Source organism: Bos javanicus, chromosome 17, assembly GCF_032452875.1.
Source record: "Bos javanicus breed banteng chromosome 17, ARS-OSU_banteng_1.0, whole genome shotgun sequence".
Taxonomy (NCBI): Eukaryota; Metazoa; Chordata; class Mammalia; order Artiodactyla; family Bovidae; genus Bos; species Bos javanicus.
In genome coordinates, this window is record NC_083884.1 from 52,042,648 (window position 1) to 52,058,166 (window position 15,519).

At 58.5% G+C, this 15,519-nt stretch overlaps 1 protein-coding gene across 21 annotated transcripts in view; it reads left to right on the forward strand.

The window, feature by feature from the left end:
- Positions 1-10,485, forward strand: part of NCOR2 (nuclear receptor corepressor 2) — a 237,130-nt gene extending 226,645 nt beyond the window's left edge. For 16 of the 21 annotated variants that reach the window (XM_061384552.1, XM_061384554.1, XM_061384548.1 and 13 more), the window contains 9 exons: positions 163-312; positions 481-626; positions 1,117-1,310; positions 2,167-2,316; positions 2,939-3,084; positions 4,470-4,523; positions 7,188-7,412; positions 8,561-8,740; positions 9,314-10,485. In XM_061384552.1, the coding sequence (XP_061240536.1) occupies positions 163-312; positions 481-626; positions 1,117-1,310; positions 2,167-2,316; positions 2,939-3,084; positions 4,470-4,523; positions 7,188-7,412; positions 8,561-8,740; positions 9,314-9,495 (1,427 nt within the window). In that variant the 3' untranslated portion in view covers positions 9,496-10,485. The remainder of the gene's footprint in view (positions 1-162; positions 313-480; positions 627-1,116; positions 1,311-2,166; positions 2,317-2,938; positions 3,085-4,469; positions 4,524-7,187; positions 7,413-8,560; positions 8,741-9,313) is intronic. The other 5 variants (XM_061384563.1, XM_061384566.1, XM_061384567.1 and 2 more) reach the window with 2 other exon arrangements.
- The last annotated feature ends 5,034 nt before the right edge of the window (positions 10,486-15,519 follow it).

Below are 15,519 nucleotides of genomic sequence, written 5' to 3' on the forward strand. Positions count from 1 at the left end.
CTGGCTGGCCAGCAGCCCTCACGCTGGCTCACTCCCGCTCTCCGTCTGCCCAAATCTTCCCCGCCTCTGGCCCGGGGGAACCCATCCAGCGTGGAGGGGCGGGCTGGGAAGGGCAGCCCTGGCCCTGGCTTTGGCCTAACTCAGGGCCTCGCCCGGCTGCAGGTTACCACGGCGGCAGCTACAGCCCCGACGGGGTAGAGCCCGTGAGCCCCGTGAGCTCGCCCAGCCTGACCCATGACAAGGGGCTCCCCAAGCACCTGGAGGAGCTCGACAAGAGCCACCTGGAGGGAGACCTGCGGCACAAGCAGCCAGGTGGGGTCCTGCCCCACACAGATGGGGAAGCCAAGGCACTCGGAGGTGGTGGAGTCAGCCCCGTGTCTCAGCTCAAAGGGCGGAGCTGGGATCTGAGGACAGCAGCCCCGGGGGGCACCGGCCTTGCCCACCCCGGCCACGCCCTGACCAGCCCTGCTCTGCCCGCAGGCCCAGGAAAGCTCAGCGGCGAGGCGGCACACCTCCCACACCTGCGGCCGCTGCCCGAGAACCAGCCCTCGTCCAGCCCGCTGCTCCAGACCACCCCAGGGGTCAAAGGTCACCAGCGGGTCGTCACCCTGGCACAGCACATCAGTGTAACTACCCCACCTCGTCATTGCCTTTGCACCTGGGGCGGGACTAGGTCCTGAGAAAGGGAGGAGGGGAGGAGGGTCCACACGTCCTCTGACAGGTAAACTGAGTCCTGGGTAGGGGTGGGGGGCGAACCAGGGATCTGGGGGTTGGCAAGGGCACGTCATGCCGGGGGTCCCAGAGTCGTCTCCAACTCAGGTGTCCCTCCTCCTCCACTGATGGGGCGTCAGGTGCACAAACCCATCCACGATCCATACCTCACACACGCTGGCCAGTTGAATCTGACCCATCTTGGGCCCAGGTGGGGACTTCGGGCCTCACCCCATGCACTGGGGGCATTGAGCTGCTATAAATAGGCTCAAAGCTCCTGGGGAGCCGAGGACCACGCCCCAGGGTGCTACCCCCAATGCTAGCTCAGCCCTCACCCCATCTGGAAGGTTCTGGCAGCTGGCTGGCACCTGACCGTTCATGTCTCCTCTGATCCTTGGCTTGCAGGAGGTCATCACGCAGGACTACACGCGGCACCACCCACAGCAGCTCAGCGCGCCCCTCCCCGCCCCCCTCTACTCCTTTCCCGGAGCCAGCTGCCCTGTCCTGGACCTTCGCCGCCCGCCCAGTGACCTCTACCTCCCACCCCCGGACCACGGCACCCAGGCCCGTGGCTCACCCCACAGTGAAGGGGGCAAGAGGTGAGCAGGGGTGGGAGACAGGGTGCCCCTTGCCAGCCCCCACCGAGGAGCTTCGTGAGGTGTCTGCTGCGGGAAGGGTGAAGCTAAGGGAGGTTGGGGAGTTGGCTCAAGGTCACAGAGCAGCTGGACCCCTAGCTGATATGTACACCACACTCTGTGGGGGTTCCAGGCACCAAGCTAAACCCTTCACACACGCCAACCAGGATCCTCACCACAGCCTCAGGAAGTATAGGCAGTGTTACCCCATTTCACAGATGAAGAAACTGAGGCATGGAGCAGTGAACTCACTTGCCCACAGGGACACAGCCAGTAAGTGGCAGAGCTGGGATTCGAAGCAGAGCTGTGTGATGTGAGAGCAGCCTCCTAGCAGGCACCCATGCACTTCACACTCCTGGTTACCCCAAGGGGCCCCTGGTCGGAGAGGAGAGGGAAGGGCCCCCCTGAGGGCCCTCCATTAGGATGAGGGAGCCACTCCGGGTAGCACACAGAGGAAAGGAGATGGCAGGATGTCCTTGGGGGAGCAATGGGGTCCCTGGCGTGGGGGAGCAGCAGGGGTTCAACAGAGTGCCCCCCATGGGCCAAATCCCGCCATAGCCTGTGCTTGCACAGTCCGTGAGCTAAAGACGTTTTTACATTTTTAAAGGATTATTCTTTTTAAATGAAGAAGAATATAGTCGAGACCACAACTGGCCCATCACCCCTGAAATACTTACTATATGGCCCCTTATAGGAAAAGTGTGCTAAGCGCAGGTTTAGAGTGAGGCAGGGCTTGCAGGGGAGTGGAGGGAGGGGTACACCCCCTTCAAGAGAGAGAGCTCAGAGCTCTGACCACCGTTGGGACCCTCTCTCCACCCAGGTCTCCAGAGCCAAGCAAGACATCAGCCCTGGGCAGCGGCGAGGATGGTATCGAACCTGTGTCCCCGCCGGAGGGCATGGTGGAGCCTGGGCATCCGCGGGGCACCATGTACCCGCTGCTGTACCGGGACGGGGAACAGGCGGAGCCCAGGTATCTTCTCGGTGGCCCCTCCCCTTCCTGGGGTGCTCAGGAATACAGCCCTTGCCCACCTGTGGCCTCGGTCCACCGCTGTGCAATTGGGGGCTTGACAAGGGCTTCGGGGTGCAACTGAGGACCTCAGACCTACTGTTAAACAAGGTCGAAACTTGGGAGACCTCCATGACAACTTCCAGAGTCTTGAGCTGGGGTCTCTCAGCTCAGGCTGGGCCCCTGTTGCCGACACTTGAGGATCTGAGATTTAAAGAGCTAAATGTTCTGAACCAAGCCAGGGCCCAGGGTGGGGATGGAGGCAGAGAAAAAAAACCCCCTCATCTCAGGGGAAGGTGTGATCTGAGCCTGTTTTGGTTCCACAAGCCCTTTTCTGGGCATCTGACTGTGGTAGGCAGACAGGTATGGCCCACCAGGACAGCTGGGGTTCTCCAGAGATATCCTGAGCCAAGGATAGAGGATTTCAGGAGACATGGTCCCTAAGAGACCAAGGAAGCAGGCTCGGGGGTGGGAGAAGCATCATTCTGAATTTCTAAGGCAGCTCAGGTGGTAAGCGCCCCGTCATCAAGGGTGTGCAACCTCAGCGCCAAGTGAACTGACCTGGGATGTCTGATTCTTACAACAGGATGGGCTCCAAATCTCCAGGCAACACCAGCCAGCCGCCAGCGTTCTTCAGTAAGCTGACCGAGAGCAACTCGGCCATGGTCAAATCTAAGAAACAGGAGATCAATAAGAAGCTGAACACCCACAACCGGAATGAGCCAGAATACAGTAAGGGGCCCACCTCTCCCCGGGAGCGGGGTGACGGGGGGCAGGATTGGGGACCAGCAGGGCCGGGTGGACCTGCCGACCACCTCTCCCGCTGGCCCGTCACCTCATGTTCAAGGAGCCCAGGGTGGTCTCTCTTTTTGCTGTAGGTATCTGGTGGCACAGAATGCAGTGCCCAGAATGGTGCCCAGCACACAGAGGGCTCTTGGGGAATATTTGCATGAACGGGCCAGTTCACGCTGGGCACCAGCAACTGAGGTCATGCTCATACAAGGGCTCCATGTGTCTGCCACTCACGGTGTTCCTCACATATGTGATTTTCCCCTGTTTGTGTGGTTCCTGGATGTCAGTCCTAGCTCAGCTCCCCACCCCTGTTAGCACAGCGCCTGGCCCATAACAGACGCTCAGGAGAACCTGTGAGCCGGTAAACCAATGAATGGAGGGTCCTCACATCCCCAGCTTCAAAGAGCTCTTTAGTCAGGGGGAGTTCGAGGGCCTTGCAGAGCCTTTTCTTCTGGGGCTGGCATCGCAGCCTTTCAGACAGTCCCTGGCCCAGGCTGTTAAGTCCAGAACCTTGTCCAGTGCCGTGCACTGGCCAGTGGATGAGCAGCCCCCGAGAGCTGGCTCAGAATGCAAAATCTCAGATGTCAGGGCCACCTGGCTGTGACCTCTGTCACCCCATTGGTCACCAGGATTGATTTGGCTGACCTGGCTGTCTGGCAGGTGTCCCCTTCCTCCCTCACTGCTGCACGCGTGTGCCTCCCAGAGCCGTGCGCACAGTTAAAGAGGATGACCCCCTCTTTGGTCAACGGTGTATGAGTAGCTCTGTGCTCCCCTCTAGCTGTGCTAGAACCTCCACACAAGCACTCAGAGTCCATTTGTAGGAGAATCCCATGGACAGAGGAGCCTGAAGGGCTGCAGTCCATGGGGTCTCTTGCAAAGAGTCAGATATGACTGAGCAACTTAGCACACACACATAGGGTAGTCAAGCTTCCAAAACTCGAGACATAGCCAAGTGAGGCGTTATGTATGGCAGGCTGTCTTTTTTAAAAAGAAATACAGACTCTCAAGTGCTGCCCTAGGTGGTGCTAGTGGTAAAGAATCCACCTGCCAATGCAGGTAGATGTCAAGAGACACGAGTTCGATCCCTGGGTCGGGAAGATCCCTTGGAGAAGGGCATGGCAACCCACTCTAGTATTGTTGCCAGGAGAATCCCATGGACCGAGACTAGGCCTGCTGCATGGCACAAGCTCCTGGCTGGCGCACCTTGCCTAGACCAGACAGGGGAGCGGGGCGGGTGGCTGGGGCGTGGGGTGGGGGTGACGGGGCAGATGATTTCCAGGATCCATGGGCCCATCGCCCTCACCCTTCTTATCATCCCCCTCCAGATATCGGCCAGCCGGGGACGGAGATCTTCAACATGCCCGCCATCACCGGAGCAGGTAACCATCCATCCCGGGGGCCGTCAGCCCTGTGCCTGTCCCCCCACCCCAGCCCCATCACTATGCACCCTGGGGAGGTCACACTGGGTGTCTGGACCCAGGAGGAGACTCGGGAGTGAGGTCATGGAGGTCTCTGGGCCCCACATTGGCTGTAGCCGTGGTGACAGGCAGCCTTTCTCAGTTCGAGTGTGTCCCCTCCTCTGGTCTAAGCAAACCTTGCAGTGGGGATACAGATGCACATAAAAGGCCGGAGGCGGGGGAGGGAGAGGCCTGCAATGAGTCTCTATTTGGAGTTCAATTTCAAGGCCTCCTGGTGCATTTAGGACAGTGTTAGAATCACACACAGCTGTCCAGAAACTTGCCCGGCTTGTTTGTTGGGGGTCTCAGATGGAGACTCAAGTCTGTGGATGGGGAGTGAGCCTGTGTGCATACAGGCTACCCTCACGGTCCAGGTGGGCATTTTATATAGTTAGAGCATCAGTTTTACTTGAAAATGCTAGCCAGGGGGCTAGGGGAACACTGCAGATGTATTCTGAGAGGAGCGTAAAATCCACACGTGTGTTTAAGCTGAAACTTAAGCCTTCTATGATGCGTTGGAAGCCCTTGGGGTTGGATCCCCCAGCCTCCAGTAGGGGCCACACTGTGCATTTCTGCTGCCTCTGTAGGGCTGGGTGGGGAAGGGCCTTGTGTCTGGTGTGAAAAGGCTGAGCCCAGAGCAGATGGGGCTGACGCTCTGCCAGAGTGGGAGCATCTTCGGGAGGAACACAGGGGGACATATTGACCTTCTCTGGGGCCATCACAGCTCCAGGCACGGGGTGAGCAAAAGACAACTACTGGATTTTATCAAGGGGCCACGGGGCCTCTAAGTGCTGAGCCTTAGGCAACAGGGAGGAGGCAGTTTGGTCGAAACAACAAGATGGTCAGAAATGGATGTTTCCAGAATGTTCTGAACCTTGACTGAAACACTGAGACACGCAGGTGCACGTGTATGTAGAAATTCATGCGCAACAACCAAGATTTATGTGAAAACTTGTATATAAATTAGATCCAACTTTTTTTTTTCCGAAGCCGTGTAATCCAAACAAAAGAATTTCCCCCAGACCTTAGTCTCTGCTGCTTTAGCTCCTGCTTCAGGACTGGCGGTGGGTCAGCTTCCTGACTAAGCACCAGTCAGACCATGTATCCATGACCTTGGTGTCGGGCTCATCTGTGATTGTAGGATGCTAACCTACTGAGGAACCATCATGACCAGCATCCCTCACATCTTTTTTTTCCACTTCCCTCTGTTTAAGTTTGTAGGATCATAAATGCTCTCCCTGCCCCTCCACCCATCCATCATCCCTGTAGGAAAATTTGCTTTTTCTTGATGGACATGGCTTTTTTTTTATTTGAAGTGCTGATGAAACACGGCCAACACCCAGTTTAAGAAAAAAAAAAAGTCAAGGGGTCTTGTGGCTGTGAACGAGTTTGAAAGTAAAAGGAAGAAGAGAAAAAGGAAACATAGACAGCAGATAGTTGCTTTAGAAATGTGATCTTAGAAGCTGCCGTGTCACGAAGTCAGCAGTCCAGTTTACAGATGAGTCAGGGGTCAGCCAGACTTGCTAATCATACAGTTGGCTTGGAGCAAAAGTTTTAAAATTCATGAAAAATTCTGCTTGGTGGCAGGCAGAGAGCTTTGTCGGCGGTTTTTGAAAGCGAAGTCTGGTTTAACAACAACAACAAAAAATACCCCAAAGAGGCATATTCCCCAGGGTTTGCAAAATTAGTCCCTAGGAAACACGAGAGGGTCAGAAAACCTGGTGAACAGAAAAAGAGGAGTAACTGGCTTGACTTCGCAGTGGGTGTCTGGAAGGCTCCACGGGGGCAACCGTCGATCGGACCACTGTGGGCCGGGGTGGCCGGGCGGGCGCGGCCAGGCCACTGTCTCCAGCTCTGCCCTGACCCCCGCACGCACCGTAACTGCATGGCTGCCACCCTCCCTCACCGTCCGTCTCTGCACCTCTCTCTCCTCGTGGCTCCCTGGGTGGGGAGAAGGCGTGGGAGGAGAGTTAGGCCCCAGCTGTGGGGGGTGGGGGACAGGCAGGGGGCTGGGGGCTCCCAGGTGGGGGCAGCCAGAGGACTGTCTGGTCACCTTCCCCCCGTCCCTTTCCGCAGCCCTGGGAACCAAAGAAGGACTCCCCCATGCCCAGCGCTGCACGCAGGCTGGGCTTAGTTTCCCCGCAGCCCTTTCCCCTCAATAAGGGAACCTCTGATCCCGCCCTCCACCCCACTCCCTGTTTTTAAGTCCACTTGGATTTTAAATAATGACGCAGCCCCAGCTGGGGTTAGGGAGCCAGAAAGAGCTTCCGATTCCCCAGAGGGCAGAGTAGAAGTGAGGCTTGGTGGGGGGTGATGAGCATGTAACTTCCCCAAAGCCCACCTCTCCCCCTCACCCGCACCAGGAATCCCTAAGAGTCTCCAGTGTCCGAGTCAGAGGGAGGCCTCCCACCCATCGCCCCACAGGGAAGACCAGGGCGGGCGGGGTAGACAGGGAAACCGATCGTCGCTTTGCCGAAATGTGCTCACTGTGTATTCTCTCTTCTCCTCCCTCTCTCCCTCTGTGCTTCTCTCTCCCTCCCCCTCTGGCCCCCTCCTGGCCCCTCTGTGTGTGTGTCTCTCTCCCAGGCCTCATGACCTGCAGAAGCCAGGCGGTGCAGGAGCATGCCAGCACCAACATGGGGCTGGAGGCTATTATTAGAAAGGCGCTCATGGGTAAATATGATCAGTGGGAAGAGCACCCGCTCAGCGCCAATGCTTTTAACCCTCTGAATGCCAGTGCCAGCCTGCCCGCTGCTGCTATGCCCATAACCGCTGCTGACGGACGGAGCGAACACGCACTCACCTCGCCAGGTCTGCAGGCCTCCTCCCGCCTCGGCCCTCCAGCCCCGCCCGCCCGCCCCGTCTTTCCCCACCCTGGTGTCATTAATCCTCCCGCCGCCTCCTCCTCCTCCTCCTCCTCCTCCTCCTCCTCCTCCACGGTCCTCTGACCAACGCCCCCCCTCCCGCCCCCCACCCCCAGCTTTGGAGCTTGTGACTTGACTTTTTTGTGCGTGTTTGACGTGGTCCTGGAGTTGGCTAACCCCAAGCTGGGCGGGCACCCCCAGGTGTCCCAGTTGCCCCGGGTCCGCCCTTGCCCACTGGGCACAAAGGAGCTGCCGCTTTTCTAAAACCACTCACACCGCTGCCCGAGCCCTGCCCCGCCTTCCTCGAACCCTGCCGGACACAGGTCCCCGGATGCCCGCGTCCTGGCCTCTGTGTCTCCTTGGGGGCGATTGGGCTGGAGTGAGGACCTTACCTTCTGTGTGTGGATCGAGGGGACCCCTGGGCTCATGGGCAGCCAGGCCAGTGGGCTCTGTGCCTGCAGTGGCCACCATGCATGTCCACGGCTGGCCCTCGGGCCTGCTGGGGAGGAGACCAGGGTCTGTGTGCCAGACCCAAACTCAGATGAGTTAGGGAAACCACACGGACCGGCTCGCCCTCAGCCCTGGGTCCCTAATCATAACCACATATCAGAGCAAGGGCTGGGCAAGGAGAGGGCTTGAACCATTTTTCTAACCTGGACGCTGTGGCCCCAGGACATTTCTGGACTTAAGGCGAGCCGAGGCCTGGCATCAGGGCCCCTGGCTTCCCTGCAGAGGGCCTGCACCCCGCCAGGCCCCAGCACAGTCCTAGGGCCATGGTCAGGGTCAAGCCAGAGGCCTGAGGCTTTGTGCTTGGAGTATTAGCCCATAGTGGGTAGATGGGCCTCGGGGCAGCCTGAGGGGGCTTTGCACATAGTTCTATCCACTGCCCTAGTAGAAACCCCTGCACATCCAGGCGCATGGCTGGGTCTGGACATCTGGTTGACCTCTTTGGCTTCCCAGGGGCGTGGGCTGCTGTTCCCCCTCCCTGGGGGGCCCAGGAAGCAGGGGGTCAGGGCCTCACCCATCCCCCAGTCCCCACAGCATGAGACCTGTCCTCACAGTCCAACGCGGCCCCTTCCGTGTGTCTCTCTGCAGGTGGCGGCGGGAAGGCCAAAGTCTCCGGCAGACCCAGCAGCCGAAAAGCCAAGTCCCCAGCCCCGGGCCTGGCGTCTGGGGACCGGCCACCCTCCGTCTCCTCGGTGCACTCGGAAGGAGACTGCAACCGCCGGACTCCACTCACCAATCGCGTGTGGGAGGACCGGCCCTCGTCCGCAGGTGGGCACCTGGGCTGGGCAAGGGGGCCAGGCCAGCTGCTTGAGCACCTACTGTGCACGGAGCGTGTGGTCAGGCCTGTTCTGAGAAAACCACTCAGGGCCCTGCCCAGCTAAACTCAGGCTTGCACAGGGTCAGGACACTTCCTGTAAGGGCCCAGCTGGAGGGCAAGGGTGCAGTTAGAGAGGATGAAGGATTCCGGAAGTGAAGAGAGAAGCTCGTGGGCAGGGACCAGTCCCATGGGTTTGCAGGGGGTTGCAAGGGAGCCCCCCACCCCCGATTTCTCTCTGAGTGTGGGGAGGTCCCTAGTGGAGGTTCAGGAGATCCCTTGGCTGCAGAACAAGCCCCAGGGACAAGGGCAGGAGCAGCGAGGAGGCTCCTGCAGGGCTGGAAGATAGGCTGCTGGGCATGGATGGGATGGGAGTGGTGGCAGGGAGTCCAGGCGGGAAGTTTGAGAACCTTCAGGAGATAGAAGGGGCAGCCGAGGCAGGAGGGCGAGGCCCCAGAGTTGCAGGTGGGTGGGGCCCACAGGGACTGCCTGGCTCACCGAGTCGTCTCTCCCGGTCTCTCCGGCAGGGTCCACCCCGTTCCCCTACAACCCCCTGATTATGCGGCTGCAGGCAGGGGTCATGGCCTCCCCGCCCCCGCCCGGGCTCCCCGCGGGCAGCGGGCCCCTGGCCGGCCCCCACCACGCCTGGGACGAGGAGCCCAAGCCGCTGCTCTGCTCGCAGTACGAGACGCTGTCCGACAGCGAGTGACGGTCAGAGCGGGGAGGGGGCAGCGAGCAGCTGGAGCAGCGGGGCAAGGAGCGGGCGGCCGCCGACTCCCCGCACCGAGGAAGGAGCCCCTGAGTCTGCCTGTGCGCCCATCCGTCCGTCCGTCCGTCCGTCCAGAGCCGGCATCCTTGCCTGTCTAAAGCCTTAACTACGACTCCCGCCCCGGCTGGCCCGCGCAGTGACCTTACTCAGGGGATGTTTACCTGGTGCTCGGGAGGGGAGGGGCCGGGCCGGGCAGGGGGCGCAGCAGGCGTGTGTGGCAGCCACACGCGTACAGCCGGGGCGGCCAGGGACCCAAAGCAGGACGACCACCCACCTCCCACGCCACTGCCTCCCCCCTTAACGCATTTGGAACCAAAGTCTAAACTGAGCTCGCAGCCCCCGCACCCCCAGCCCCGTCTGCCCCCAACCCCCCTCCCGCTTAGCACTCTGGACAGACGGACACGGGCCCTGTCCAGGCCCCAGCACTCTTTTCCCCGGGCCCCAGGGGCTGCCCCAGCCGACGAGACCGAGGGAAACTGAATCAGGCCAGGTGGGCAGGCGACAGGGCCGGGTGCGGCCTGGGGCGAGCGGCTGCTCCGAGGAACTGGACTGTTTCGTTCACGCAGCATTGCCGCAGCGGCGGGAAGGAAAGGCAGGTGTAAATGATATATTGGTTTACAGGGTATATTTTTGATACCTTCAATGAATTAATTCAGATGTTTTAAGCAAGGAAGGACTTACCCAGTATTATTGCTGCTGTGCTTTCGATCTCTGCTTACCGTTCAAGAGGCGTGCGCAGGCCGACAGTCGGTGACCCCATTGTCCGCAGGACCAAGGGGGGGTGGGAGTTGCCGGCCCCCAAGCCCCCCTGCGTCCTCCCTTCCTTGGGCAGAATGAATTGATGGGTATTCTGTGACTGCCATCTGCGCACGGCGGTGGCGTCCTGTCATTTACACATGTTCTTCTCATTAAAAAGCAAATTATACTCGAGTTACAGAGGCTCCTCTATCTCGGACCCGCAGCCCGGAGGGTGGGCAACACAGAACGGGACGGTGGGAGTGTAACCCTGTGGGGGACATGGGCACGTCCCCGGGCTCCCCAGACTCGTCCCATCTGCAGCTGAATGTTGTTCAGTTGCTCAGTCGTGTCCGACTCTTTGCAACCGCGTGGACTGCAGCAAGCCAGGCTTCCCTGTCCTTTACTATCTCCCGGAGCAAACTTATGTCCATTGAGTCAGGAATGCTATCCAACCATCTCATCCTTTGTCATCCCCTTCTCCTCCTGCCTTCAGTCTTTCCCAGCATCAGGGTTTTTTCCCAGTGAGTCGGCTCCTCTGCAGGCGAGCATTTATACCAATGGTAAGGACGTCAGTGTGTGGACATTGAACCATCACACCCATGGTGGGAGTATTGAATTTTCACCCACGAGGAGGGTATCGGAAATTCACATCCATGCTGACAGTGTCCAAGACAGGCATCATCAACTCTGAACTGTTAAAATACCTCAAAAGTTATTATTCTGGGACTTGGCTGGTGGTCCAGTGGTTAAGAATCTACCTTGTAGTACAGGGGGCACGGGTTTGATCCCTGGTCAGGGAACTAAGATCCCACATGCTGCGGAACAACTCTGCCTGTGCACAGCAGTTAAGATCCCGTATGCCACGACTAAGATGCGGCACAGCCACATAAATAAATACTTTAAAAAGTAAAAATTATTCCACCTACGCCTCGTTAGAAAACAGACAGATCCTTGGCTTTGAATATGAGGCAGAAGAGGGAACAGCCCTCCCACCTCGAGTCTTGAGACATCTGCCGATTGGCGACTTGCGGTTTTGGTTGAACGGGTCTGAAGGGCTGTGCTCTCACGCCTGCCATGTTCCTTCAGGAGCGGAGCCAGCGCTTCAGAGAGGCTGCAGTTCTTAGCAGCAGACATGGTGTGCGGGATGGGCTTTCAGGGTCGGGGGCAGAGGAGAAGAGAGCCAGGGCCACTGGAGGGAGAAATTGCCATCCCCAGCCCAACCTTTAACCTGGTGGTCAACCCAGCACCCCATCTCCCCAGGGTGTAGACCGGGGCATGGGGCGGGGGGGGGATCTGCGTTCCCAGGGGACTCTGCCCAGCCTCGCTGGCACTACAAATTTACCCTGCGAACCTTTGTTTGCCGTGAAGAGAGTAGGCAGAGGGCTTGAGTCCCACAGCATGCAGCCTAGCACCTGGGCTGCAGTACTGGTGCCGACAAGCAGGTGGCAGTGTTGGGCCAGCAAAGGGTCTTGTCCTCGGCGGGGCCTCCCTCTGCCTGGGGTGCAGGCCAGCCCCCACCTGGAATCCAGGGTGGGTCAGATTGTACTGGCCACACCAGCCACCAGGGGTTAGCCAGGCATGCTGGTGTCACCCAGGATCCCATGGCTCTTCCCTCAGCTGTAGTCAGACCAGGGGTGGGGGTGAGGGGGTAACACAACTGTCAACCCACAGGGTCATCTCTGCCAGCCCTCTGTCTCCAGGACCTCAGAACTGACACCACCTGGCACCTCTATTCTCAGGGCCGGTAGCACAGACCCCACACCAGGATGTTGGCAGGGCACAGGGAGAACTCAGGTCCTCCTGGTGCCTGCAGAGGGTCCACCCTCTTTTCCAGGCTCAGCCCCCAAAAGGGTTCACCTGACTCCCTTCTGGTTCAGTTTTCTTACTGGTCCATCTTAAAAGGAGCCCAAAGCTGTTCGCATTAATTCCCTGGTAGAGTCTGTCTGCAGTGCAGAAGACCCCAGTTTGATCCCTGGGTTGGGAAGATACCCTGGAGGAGGATATGGGAACACACTCCAGTGTTCTTGCCTGGAGAATCCCATGGACAGAGGAGCCTGGCAGGCTGCAGTCCATGGGGTCACAAAGAGCTAGACACGACTGAGCAACTAACACTTTCATGCTGTTCCCTGACCCCCATTTTCCTGGAAAACTTTTACACACACTTCAAAACCCAGCTAGGTCGTTCCCTCCTCTAAAACCCATCATCTCTCCCGTCTTCTTGCTCCTCTGGGTCTCTGCTAATACACCACAAGCTACTGGACAGAACCCCTGGAGAGCAAGGCTCTTGCTTTTCTCTTCCTGTCTATTGTTAACCAAGCCCCCTGGTGACTGGTGAGCTGAACTGACACGTGAGGATCAGATTCAGTAGGAAATGAGAACGTGGTTTGTAAGGTGGGGGACAGTTATTTAGTGTCCTTGTGTCTCAGTGTGGCGTTGGTTAGAATGCAGATTCCTGAGCCCCGCCTGGTGGATATGAATGATTCTCTGGGTTCACCGTGGGGCCTGGGAATCTGTATTCATCCAGGAGCCCAGATGTTTCTGATGCAGATGCTTTGCAGCCCTCCTGATGGCAGGGGTGGTACCCAAGGTTGGAGCTAGAACCCGATCCCTTCAGTTCCTTGTGGCCAGGACATCTCCAGTAAGGCCACAGACAGCTCTTCAGAGGAAGGCCCAGCCCACTGGCCTGAAGAGCTGCCATCCACAGGGAAGGCAGGAATGGGCTGGTCCCCAAGGCACTCAGGTTGGCTCAGGACAAGCCTTCCTGGGCCCAGGTGACTCAGACAAAATGACAACTGACCTGGAACAATCAGGGTGGCTTCCTGGAGGTGGTGGCTCTTGGGGAAGGGATGTGCTGAGTGGGAGGAACCTGTGTGGGCAAAGCATGGGAGGTGAGACCCAGCCAGGGCATTCAGGAGGCCAGGGTGGGTGGACATTGTGTGGGGGCCCTGGAATTTCTGAGACAGAACAAGCAACACCCAGTAAGATGAGGGGCTGATTTTCTGAAATTGGAGCTCATTGACTTGCGAGGATATGAGTGCTGAGGGGAAAGCAGGCCGGGAAACTAGTGTGGGGCCAGGACAGAGACCCACTGCCTCAGGAAGGGCTCCCATCAAGGGGCCAGACCACGTACGAGACAGGCAGGAGGGAGGTGGTGTAGCCTGCGCGTATGGATGGACCGTGAGGCCAGCTGCCACTTAACGGCTGTGTGACCCTGGCCAAGCCATTTGAACCCTCTGTGCCTTGGTTTTCCCATCTGTAAAATGGGACAATGATATTGCTGGGAGGAGTAACTCAGAGCTGGGCTGTGTAGTTCTGTAGAGACACAGTTTACCAATCTGAGCAGGAGTTGGTGGGGTGAGGCCAGGGAAAAAGACATGAATGGGTTTGTTAGGAAAGGAGAGAGGGGAGGGAAAACTCCAGGTGGTCCAGGGACAGTGGCTCATTTGCATATTACCGGGAAGGGGTGGGACTGACTTGATCCCTGGCAGCTGGTGGGAGCGAGCCCTTAGAAGGAAGTGTCTGTCTTCACGCCTCCTCCGGGAAGCCGGGGAAGGTTCAGCTGTGGCAGTCACACGACAGGCTGTCTGTCCATCTCACCCCTCTGGAGTTTGGCCAGGTCCCACTTCCTCATTAGAATGTCTCACCAGCTACTTCACAGGCTCCTTGGGAAGATTAAATGCAAAAAAGTGCTGACAGCAGGGTCAGGCGGTCTGCAGACAGAGAAGGCAGTCCGTGTACATGTCGGCTGCCAGGGCCGCTGTTCGCAGCATCACTAAGGGCGGGCGGGGATGAGACTGCCGCCAGGGCACCTGTCTGTAGGTGGGCGGGGGCTGCCAAGTTGGATTTGAGGCCTGTGAGTGTGATGAACCCAGAGACTGGTTGGGGAGACAGCAGAAGAAGCCTAGCAAAGCAGGTCAGGTTGGGTGTGTGGGGCCAGAGCCGGTCCTCCAACCTGGGAAGTGTTTCTGCGGCTGCGTGAGAGATGGATGCCCTGACCCGCCCCCAGGATGGTCCCAGCTTGATTCAATTGCAGCCGAAGCTTTATCAGCATGGATTCTCACTGTCCCAGCCGCCAGGGAGGTGAAATCATGTGCCCGTCTTGCAGATGCTCAGAGAAGTAAAGCCAGAGACTCTTTCCGGCCACCATGCCCTTCCCGTGTTGGTCTTCCCCTCCCAGGGAGCTTAGTGAGCAACCTCTGCCCCCCAAGTTTGCCCAGTGGATCTGGAGAGCATTGTGGGGAGGACAGAAGACCAAAGTGCCTTCTGCAGGCAGCACCCTGAGCCTCGGTAGTGGGGTCACCAGCCTCTAGGCTCTATTTTAGGGGTAGTAATCTCAAGGGTTGGGACAGGTCCCAGATGAGACGGGCACCGCTTTCTGCTGGTCTCGAAGTCCTCTAGGTTCTGGTAGGACACACAGCTTCTCCAGAGGAAAATTGGGGTGTGCTTGAGGGTCTTGTGGCTGCAACCCTTGCACCCCTCTTACTCCTCCCCACAGGGTGGGCCTCTTGGAACCCCGGCCATACAAGGAAGCAGGCTGGAGTTCCAAGGTCAACAGGGAACATGGAAGCTGTTTGCATGGTCCAAGGAGATGGTCTTGCTTGATTCTCAGAGGCACAAGTGCTGCCCAGGTCCTTGGGGAGGTACTGAGATGGTTGGGGCAGGGGGATGAGGCCTATGGGGGTGACGTCTGTGAAAGACAAAGGCAGGAAGCAGGACCTGGCAGGGATCCAGCCTCGGTCAACCGAGAGCCAAGACGCCCGTCAGAGGGGTCCTGTTCCTGTGCTCTGTGACGAAGCCATCAGCTAACTACACGCCCCAGAAGTTGTTTCTTGAACAGCGACCCCTGGGACATCTCCAAGGTCACCAGGTTCGTTGGCACCAAAATTGCACATGTCAGGAAGCCCAACCCATTTTTCCTTCCAAGTAGGGAGATCAGAGTTGTGACTGGAAAGTAAACTCAGTTGAATTTGCCTGGTGCCAGCGATGTGACCCCAGCGCGCGTGCATGTCCGCACAAGGCCCCAGCGCTGTGTTTGCGCCCCGTCTGTCCTCCCCAAGCAGCCAAGGCCTTGAGGTTCTTTCTCTTGGTGACATGAACTTGTCCCTTGGCCCTGCCCTCCTGCCTCACCGCCCCCACTCCTTGTCAGAGACCATCCTCCTGCAAGGCTAGAGTCCCTGCAAAGACACCAAGCGTGCGTGCTCAGTCGCTTCCGTCGTGTCCGACTCT